This window comes from Acomys russatus, chromosome 3, assembly GCF_903995435.1.
Source record: "Acomys russatus chromosome 3, mAcoRus1.1, whole genome shotgun sequence".
Classification (NCBI taxonomy): Eukaryota; Metazoa; Chordata; class Mammalia; order Rodentia; family Muridae; genus Acomys; species Acomys russatus.
This window is the reverse complement of record NC_067139.1, coordinates 51892729-51902511: the sequence shown is the minus strand read 5'-3', so window position 1 is coordinate 51902511 and position 9783 is coordinate 51892729. Positions and strand designations below refer to the sequence as shown.

At 49.0% G+C, this 9783-nt stretch overlaps 1 protein-coding gene across 1 annotated transcript; it reads left to right on the top strand.

The window, feature by feature from the left end:
- The first annotated feature begins 392 nt into the window (after nucleotides 1-392).
- Nucleotides 393-2820, top strand: LOC127184057 (60S ribosomal protein L15). Its single transcript, XM_051140279.1, has 4 exons — nucleotides 393-493; nucleotides 964-1145; nucleotides 1336-1472; nucleotides 2060-2820. The coding sequence occupies exons 2-4, from the start codon at nucleotides 974-976 to the stop codon at nucleotides 2363-2365; spliced, it is 615 nt and encodes a 204-aa protein (XP_050996236.1). The 5' UTR covers nucleotides 393-493; nucleotides 964-973; the 3' UTR covers nucleotides 2366-2820.
- Nucleotides 2821-9783: the final 6963 nt, after the last annotated feature.

Genomic DNA, 9783 nt, shown 5'->3' with positions numbered 1-9783 from the left:
CACTCGGTCTGGTTCGCGCAGGTCCCGGGCTGGCCTCAAGGACACGCGCGAAGCCCACGCGTGCAGCCGCTTTGCCTCCGCACACGCCGGGGGCCGTCCGTCCGGGAAACTGCTGCACGGTCACGGGGGCGAGGAGCCTGATACCAACCTGACACTGCGGAGCAGTGAAACAGAGGCACGCCGGTCACCGCAGCCCGCGGACGCCCCACCGGAGCCCGTCCCCGACCCGCTTTCCCGGGGACCCGCACCGGTAACCAGCGCGGACAGACCCAGCGGCTCTAAGCGGAGAGCCACCGAGCTGGGAGGGCATCCGGAAGCGGCGGGCTGGCCAGCGTGACTCCGCCCACCACATTGGCTATTGGAACTACATATCCCAAGAGGCACTGTGGAGCAACCCCGCCCCACCGGAAAGAGAGTCGCCGAGGTGGGGGAGGAGCCACAAAAGGGATTGTGGGAGAAAGGCTTCTTCCTTTCCTCTGGCGGCGGCCATCAGGTAGGCAGGTCGGGTGGTTCTTTGCATTTGTATCCGTCGCGAATCGCGCTGGCCCGTCGCCATCCCGCCCCGGCGGCCGCACGGCCTGGGAGCGTCTTCCTCGCGCGAGCGGCCAGTCGGGATGCGGGGCGGCGAGGGCGCGGATACGCCGCCATCCGGGAAGCTTGAGGGACGCGATGGCGGCAAGATCCGAGCCGGGCCCGGGGTTTATGGAAGCCCGGTCACGGCCAGCCCTCCCGTCGGGCCGCCTGGGGGGCGGGATGGGGGCGCGAAGCTCTCCCGGTTTCCGCGGTGGCGGCTGCGGCCATCCCTAGCGGCCTCCCCAAGCCCGGGCTTGGTCGAGCCGGCCGCTTGTGCAGAGTCGGGCTCGGTCCCTGTGGAAGGTGGGAGCGCCGGAAGGGACGGACCGGTTCTAACCAGGGCCGTGCAGAGCGATGGCGGTTCTCCATGGGCTCTTTCCCTCTCCCAAGGTGAGCCAAGATGGGTGCGTACAAATACATCCAGGAGCTATGGAGGAAGAAGCAGTCCGACGTGATGCGCTTCCTTCTGAGGGTCCGCTGCTGGCAGTACCGACAGCTCTCCGCGCTGCACAGGGCTCCCCGCCCCACTCGGCCCGATAAGGCGCGAAGGCTGGGATACAAGGCCAAGCAAGGTGCGTGATGTCTTGACCGTGGGTGATGGGGCGAGGCTGTCCCAGAAAGCCGTAGTCCCCCCAATACCTCTTCATTTAGCATAGCTAATGGTGACACAGGTCATCTGCCCTTGTGGATAGAAGGAAGCATTGAAGAATCTTCAGTGAGTCTAACCTGTGGGGCTTTTTGTTTGTTTGTTTGTTTGTGTAGGTTATGTCATTTACAGGATTCGTGTCCGCCGTGGTGGCCGCAAACGCCCAGTTCCTAAGGGTGCAACTTACGGCAAGCCTGTCCACCATGGTGTTAACCAGCTAAAATTCGCGCGAAGCCTTCAGTCTGTCGCTGAGGTAAGTGGTCTGGAGTACCAGTTTCCCCGGCAGCCCATTAGGGATGGTGGGCAAGAAGAAATGGGGTGACATAGTGGAGCTTCATGGGGTGGCCTGAAGTTGTCTTTTACCTGGGCAAAAAGCAATTGCTATCAGAAGTCACTCGTTGGTACTGTTCGGTTTTTAGATATATCCTGAAAGGATTTTTAAGAACGAAGTTCTACAGAACCTAAGCTTTTGAAAGGCAATAAATTTTGAGCCATTCTCCTGTTTACTTACCTTGCTAATATCCAGTGCTCTGTTTTTCTTTTGGCTTGCTAAGTTACATTCTGTTGTAGGAGGTCCCTTTCTACAAGCTGGAAATTGATTTGTTGTATCATGTATAATAGGCTGGAGGGGGGCTGGAATAGTGCTCAAAATTCATGCCTGGTGTCAACAGGGAGAATAAGGAATGATGTGTTTCTGTATATCTGTCCTTTGAGGTAGCCTTTAGTTCTTTAGGGTGTGGGAACCTGGCCTGCCTCAATCTGCTCATCTGATGACCCCCAAGTTGAGAGGATTTCTGTATGTAGTAGAGAAAACTGACTGGTCTTTCCCCCTTGTTTTAGGAGAGAGCTGGACGCCATTGTGGGGCTCTGAGAGTCCTGAATTCTTACTGGGTTGGTGAAGATTCCACATATAAATTTTTTGAGGTTATCCTCATTGATCCATTCCATAAAGCTATCAGAAGAAATCCTGACACCCAGTGGATCACCAAGCCAGTCCACAAACACAGAGAGATGCGTGGGCTGACATCTGCTGGCCGCAAGAGCCGAGGCCTTGGAAAGGGCCACAAGTTCCACCACACTATTGGTGGCTCTCGCCGTGCGGCCTGGAGAAGGCGCAATACTCTCCAGCTCCACCGTTACCGCTAATACAGTAATGTTTGTAAAATTCATGCCCAATAAACAATTTAGGACAGTCATGTCTGTTTAAAGGTGTTATTTGTTGAAACTAGTGTGCAGGTTGTCATGAGTGCTTTGTGGACGTGTACAGGTTAAAGTGCAATAATTGTTTGGAGACCACAAGTGGTGGTGTATCTTGTTTCTGATAAACTTTCTGTGTTTACACTGTCTGCTTAGGGGATTAAGCATATGGTATTTACGCCCTGTGGTGTCCTGTGTAAAGTCCTATAAAAGGGAGTCCTGAGGTTGGCCCTAGATGTGTTGGGTGCATGTGGTAGAGCCTACCGCCTTATTGGAGTGATGCTATCTGGTTCACTGAAGTGGCTGCTGGCTTGGGGATTTGTTGAGTATAAACTTAGGGATTGGGTACTGCTTAGAAATGTGTAGAGAGAGGCTTTCAAACTGTTTTGTGAACATAGAAAAGTGAGGTCTACTTCAACCCACGTTGAAATTAGTGTTCTGGTTTCAGAAAAGCTAGGTGAACTGTTGGAAGGGGTTTCCTGCTCTGTTGGATCTCTGGAGTGGGTTTGATGCCCAGTAGTCAGTGTTGACACAGATGTGGAAGCTGGTAAAGATCGAAGGTGGGGTGGGGTATTTCCCTTTGGGATTTATTAACTAGGCTGCCATGTGGGGATCAAGTTAGTATGCAACCATTAAGAAGCTTTTAGTGGCTGTGTAGTGCATGCCTTTGATCCCAGCACTTAGGGAGGCAGAGAGATGTCAGTTCCAGGACCGGCATAAGACCTGGCAGTCTGATTTCATTGTTTACAGTCTCCCCTCAGATAGTGACTGGGGTTACAGGTCCCTGGTATATTACCTGAACAGTCTTGACATTTCACAAAGGCCACACATACCACCACATTGTTTTATTTCTATGCCATACCTTGGATTATTTTCCCACAATGAGTTTTTTGAGTGGAAAAAAATAGATACTAGTATTACTCTTACCACAGATCTGGGTTTTAAACAGCTGGCTTGATGTCAAAAATCTAATTGATGCTTTTCTTAAACTGATTTTTCTCTTTAGATTTTAAAAGGATAATTCTGATTTCCAGAAAATACTAGACTAAATTTTGGGACCTAGAATTCTTTTCTATTCACCAAACAAATCATTGTATATAGAGGTTGTTCAACTAAAGTAATAAATGTCTGTTAAACAAGTGGACTTTGTTATCTCTTATGTTAAAGCAAATGGAAAACTTGAAGATAATGCTAGAGATGGCAAACATTTGAGGAAGAAATGTAATAGTATACTAAGAATTAGGTAACTGCTTGGGCTTGACATTGGCTCAGTGATTCAGGCCTTGGCACTGGAAAGACTTCCTGCTAAAGGCCTGTCACAGAGGCCTGCTGATAGTGTGTGTCAGCCAGCCTCAGTTCCTCAACTAGTCATTGTAGATCTTTCCCCCAGATAACGAATCCTAATAGATGTTCTGTGACTGCTGCTATGGTTCGTTTTATCTCGCTTTCCCATAGTTGAGGCTATGATTTTAACCCCTGCTTTGACCCAGGTTCAGGGATCGTAACAGGCAGACATAAACACTCAAAGGTGTTTGTCTTAGGGTCTAATCCCTGTCTGGGAAAGAACTTGCTATGTAGACCACAAACTGCTGGAACTTGGATCCATCTACCTCTGCACCCTTGGTTTTTCTCTTAGCCTCTTGATGAATCACTCTTGGCCTTGAGTTCTGACATTACAAGCATGCCCAGTTTTTCATAGTTCTTGGTCTCATAACTTAGGGTAGGTATGCACACTGATCCTATTTTATCAATTAAGTGTGTACTCAAGCCGGGCGTGGTGGCGCAGGCCTTTAATCCCAGCATTTGGGAGGCAGAGGCAGGCGGATCGCTGTGAGTTCAAGGCCAGCCTGGTCTACAAAGTGAGTCCAGGATGGCCAAGGCTACACAGAGAAACCCTGTCTCGAAAAAAAAAGTGTGTACTCAAAACCACGCATAGCTGAGGATAGTGCACACCTTTTACCCTCACATTGGAGAGACCAACAAGAGGATCAGCAGGACAATTTATTACAAAAAAGGCTGTGGGCATTGTGTTAAATCTGCCTTTAGGCACATGAATGGTTTTAATCCCAGCGCTGGAGACAGCAAATAGATCTCTTGTGAGTTCTAGGACAGCCAGGGCTACACAGAGAAACCCTGTCTTTTAAAAAAAAAAAAATCCAGTTGGCCTGGTCTGGGGAGAGGTGCACATAGATTTTTGTCCTACAGGCAGTCGGTGTAATCAGTTTCTTGGATTTTGTTTCAAATTTTGAGAAAGAGACCTTAAGCTAACAACACCTTGTGAATATGGAAACCACAGCCATTTGTCACTACAAGTGCTACCTTATTCAGCTTGTGTTTGTTAGGCAAGCACTCTACCAATTATATGAAATACTTATCAGCCGGACGATGGTGGTGCACACCTTTAATCCTAGCACTTGGAGGCAGAGGCAGGCAGATCTTTGAATTCGAGGTCAATCTAATCTATAGAGTGAGTTCCAGACAGCCAGGCCTACAGAGAAAAACCCTGCCTCAAAAAAGAAAGGGGTGGGGGGGGCGCGTGATGGCGCACACCTTTAATCCCAGTACTGGGGAGACAGAGGCAGGTGGATCGCTGAGTTCCAGGCCCGCCTGGTCTACAAAAGTGAGTCAAGGATAGCCAGGATTGTTACACAGGGAAACCCTGTATCGAAAAACCAAACCAGAAAAAACCCAACAACCCAGAAAAAAATACTTTCCAGTTGAGGCAGCCTCTCTATGGATCCCAAACTGGTCTCAAACTGGCAGCAGTTCAGTATCTAATAATGTGAGTGGTGTCCCCAATGTGCTGGGATTAGAGGCGTGCACCACCACCGCCCAGCTCTGATGACTTCTTAAGATTTTCCACCATGAATTATTACTTAAAGGTTACCTATTTGATACATAATAGTAGAATGATTGAGTTAAAATAGATCAACTTTGATAGGCTGAAGAGATGCCTCAGTGGTTAAGAGTTGCCTAATGTTTCTTGCAGAGGGCTTGAGTTCAGTTCCCAGCACCCTTCCCAGACAGCTGACAACAACCTGAAACTCCAGCCCCAGAGGATCCATCAACCTCTCTGGCCTCCAAGAGCACCTGCGTATATGTCCCACACCGATACACACATACACAGAAATAAAATAAAAATTAAGTTGGACTTAAAGCTCAAAATCTTTTCATATTCATTGTCTAGACAGGGCGTGGTGGTGCACACCTTTAATCCCAGCACTCAGGGAGGCTGAGGTAGGTGGATGGCTTTGAGTTCTAGGCCAGCCTGGTCTACAAAGCTAGTTCAGGACAGCCAAGGCTACACAGAGAAACCCTGTCTTGAAAAACTGGGGGGGGGGGGCACAGGGAGGGGAGAGGCATAGTCCAGTTATTCTCCATACAGGTTGTAGCAACTTAAACCCCCACCAGCAACATATGAGGGGACTTTTTAAAATACCCTCATCTTGTTACTTCTATTATGCACTTCTGAGTGTGGCAGAAACAATACCACATGTATACCAAAGCTTTCCCCCACTGTATTACTCAGCCAATCTAGTCCCAACCCATCACACATTTTTATAGAGGTCACATGAGTTATTCTGCCAATAGGAACAGTAGACATAGTACACTCCTCTGCTTTCCCAGACTTCACATGATCATGGAAGCCTTGCTCCAGAAGGCATAGATGAGAGCTGCTCAACTCTGCGAGGCTCTGAGACGTGAGATTTCACTGTGCTAAGACCCTATCACTTGCTTTATTCTCATGGCAGCATAGTCCAGGTTAACCCTGATCTTAAAGCCAGCAATGAGTCTTTTATGTTCTTGGTAACCTGTCACTTACATATGTTTGCTTGTTTCTCTGTGTACTCACTGTGTACATCAAACTGGCCTTGAACTCAGAGATCTGCCTGCCCCTGCCTCTGCCCCTGCCTCTGCCCCTGCCCCTGCTCCTACCCCTGCCCCTGCCTCTGCCCCTGCCCCTGTCCCTGCCTCTGCTCCTGCCTCTGCCTCTGCTCCTGCCTCTGCCCCTGCCCCTGCCTCTGCCTCTGCCCCTGCCTCTGCCTCTGCCTCTGCCCCTGCCTCTGCCTCTGCCCCTGCCCCTGCCCCTGCCTCTGCCCCTGCCTCTGCTCCTACCCCTGCTCCTGCCCCTGCTCCTGCCTCTGCCCCTGCCCCTGCTCCTGCCCCTGCCTCTGCTCCTACCCCTGCCCCTGCCCCTGCTCCTGCCTCTGCCTCTGCCCCTGCCCCTGCCTCTGCCTCTGCCCCTGCCCCTGCCTCTGCCCCTGCCTCTGCCTCTGCCCCTGCCTCTGCCCCTGCCTCTGCCCCTGCCCCTGCTCCTGCTCCTGCCCCTGCCCCTGCCCCTGCCTCTGCCTCTGCCCCTGCCCCTGCCCCTGCTCCTGCCCCTGCCCCTGCCCCTGCCTCTGCCTCTGCCTCTGCCTCCAGAGTGCTGGCCTTAAAGGTATGTGCCACCACTGCCTACCTTTTTTTTTTTCTTTTAAAATTTTTTTCTTTTTCTTTTTTGATTTTTCAAGACAGGGTTTCTCTGTGTAACTTGGCTGTCCTAGACTCCCTTTGTAGACCAGGCTGGCCTCGAACTCTCAGAGATCCGCCTACCTCTGCCTCCCAAATCCTGGGATTACAGGCATGCGCCACCACTGCCCACCTTATTTTAAATTTGTATGCGTGTGTGCATTGGTGTTTTGCCTGCATGTGTATATGTGAGGGTGTCGGATCCCCTGGAACTGGAGTCACAGACAGCTGAGAGTTACCATGTTGGTGTTGGGAACTGAACCCAGCTCTTTTGAAAGAGCATCCGGTGCTTTTAGCCACTGAACCATCTCTCCAGCCCAATTTTTTTAATAGATTGATTTATGTTTATGAGTATTTTGCTTATATGTATATATGTATACTACATGCGTGCCTGCTACACACAGAATGTGTCAGATTTCCATGAGCTGCCATGTAGGTGCTGGGAATCAAACCTAGGTTCTCTGTAAGAACAAGTGTCTTAACTGCGGAGCCATCTCTCCAGCCCCCTAAATTTTTCTGTATTGTTTGTGTATGGTCTTAGGGATCTAACCCAGAGCCCTGAAAATACTAAGGAACTTCTTTGTCACCAAGCCACACCCCAGCCCTGGGTTTCATTGGACTCTTTTGAATTGTTCTGTTTTGCTTTAGTGCGTGTGTTCAGGGGTTGGGAGAGATATGTACACGTGGACAGGAATGTGCAGTGACACGTGTAGGTGTCAGAGGACTTTGGGGACTCCTCCCACATTGTTGAGACAGGGTCTCCAGGCAAACCGACCCATGAGCATACAGGCAATCCTGTCTCGGCCTCCAGTCTCACTATGGAACGCTAGGGTCACAGGTGCAGACCATCACATCTGGCCGGCTCCATGGTTTCTGTGGGGATCAAACTCAGGTCATCAGACTTGCTGGCCAGCACTTTTACCTCCTGAACAATCTTCCTGGTCTCCAGTGATTGGTTTTTTTGTTTGTTTTTGTTGTTTTGGGGTTTTTGGTTTTGGTTTGGTTTGGTTTGGTTTGGTTTGGTGTTGGTTTTTTTTTTTTTTTTTTTTTGCTTTTTGTTTTTGGCATGGCCTTCCTTTGTAATTCAGGCTGCCTCAATTTCACAATTCTCTGCTTTGTGAGTGCTGGGATCACACATATGCACCACCCTAGGTCCTTTGTCTATCTTTCCCATCAGAGAATCCTCTTTCTCTTAAATCCTCCTTCCCATAAATAGTCTCTCACAGTCTCTCTCTCTCTCTCTCTCTCTCTCTCTCTCTCTCTCTCTCTCTCTCTCTCTCTCTCTCTCTCTCCTTTTGCAGGGCATTGCCCCAGGCTGGCTTGCAACTTGCTATGCAATGGATAGCCTTGAGCCCTTGACCCTCCTGCCCCTACGTCCCAACGGCTGAGATTACAGGTGTACACCACCATGCCCACTGATGCCGTATTCTATTGAACACTTGCTATTACTAGCTCATCTCTTACCATGTTTTCTGCTCAAAAGCTTCTTAAAGATGAATGAATAAGAGGCTATAAAGTAACTTCATTTCAGCTCTTCATTCTTCTGATTTTAAGCACTAATTCCATTGCTAAATGCTGAAGTTCCTAAGCCACGTTAGTACAAGTATTGTGTTACTGTAGGCCAGGTTGTAGCACACAAAGTCTCAGAGACTTAAAATGATAAAGACTTAGCTGTGCATAGTGGAGCATGCCTTGGGAAGAAGAAATAAGAGGATTGTCTTCTAAAAATAACTTGGAAAAAAAAGTTTGTTTATTTTGTGTGTGTCATGGAGTGTGCATGGGCTCATGTGTGTGCATGTCTGGGCCCATGTGTGTGCATGTGCCCATGTATGTACATGTGCAAGCACCTGAGCAGGCACACCGGAGAACTGTAGGTGTACTGCTCTGACCTCCTCAGAAGCTCAATGCTCACTGAGCCTGAAGCTCACTGTCTTCATGGATCCAGCCAGCAAGCCTCAGTGAGCCCATCTCAAGTCAAAGAGGGTGTCAAGTCCTCTGGAGCTGGAGTTCCTGTCAGTTCTGAGCAACCAACTAGGGTACTAGGAACCAAACTCTAGTTCTCTACAGCTCCGTTTTTATATTTTATATTTTATTTTTATTTTTAAGACATTTATTAAGTATATAGTGTTTTGCCCGAATGTACATCTGCAGGCCAGAAGAGGGCACCAGATCTCATTATAGATGGTTGTGAGCCACCATGTGGTTGCTGGGAATTGAACTCAGGACCTTTGTAAGAGCAGGCAGAGCTCTTACCTTCTGAGCCATCTCTCCAGCACTGACTGTCCTGGCACTCACTCTGTAGACCAGACTGGCCTAGAATTCACAGAGATCCAACTGCCTTTGCTTCCCAAGTACTGGGATTAAAGGCCTGTGCTGCCACTACCCAGTTTTTTTAGAAGATGTTAACAAGAGTTTTATCCAATAGTAAAAACTGTAAAAAGAATTGCCACGCCTTTTCTAGGAACAAAGGGTTTAGTTAAAAACAAACAGGCTTCCTTGGCTTCAGTTTGACCACCGTCTTGCCAAACTATTGGCTGTGTGAAATCAGTTTTATGAATATTCTCCACTCCGGGAAGAGGCAGTTATTTTAAGTTTGTTCTAGAAAGTCAGCCTGGCCTGAGATATCAGAGTGGTGATATGCAGGCACAAGCTAAGTGTTGACCAATGGCCACCTCATAGAGAATGACCCAAAAGTGGAAGCATTTACCCAGAAATCCTCTCTCCATAGCCTTGTCTAGCCCTTTTCAGCATTAGGAAGGCTGGCCAATCAGAAGTTTCTAACTGTCGATCTGCAATGAACAGTGCCAACAAACACGCAGTTTCTGCAGGAGAGAACTGAGCTGCAGATAGAGGCTGTT

Excerpts from the sequence above, each read along its gene's own strand:
- LOC127184057 (XM_051140279.1), top strand. The coding sequence starts at position 974 with ATGGGTGCGTACAAATACATCCAGGAGCTATGGAGGAAGAAGCAGTCC. Across the intron at positions 1,146-1,335 it reads GGGATACAAGGCCAAGCAAG|GTTATGTCATTTACAGGATT; the intron begins GTGCGTGATGTC and ends TTGTTTGTGTAG. Across the intron at positions 1,473-2,059 it reads GCCTTCAGTCTGTCGCTGAG|GAGAGAGCTGGACGCCATTG; the intron begins GTAAGTGGTCTG and ends CCCTTGTTTTAG.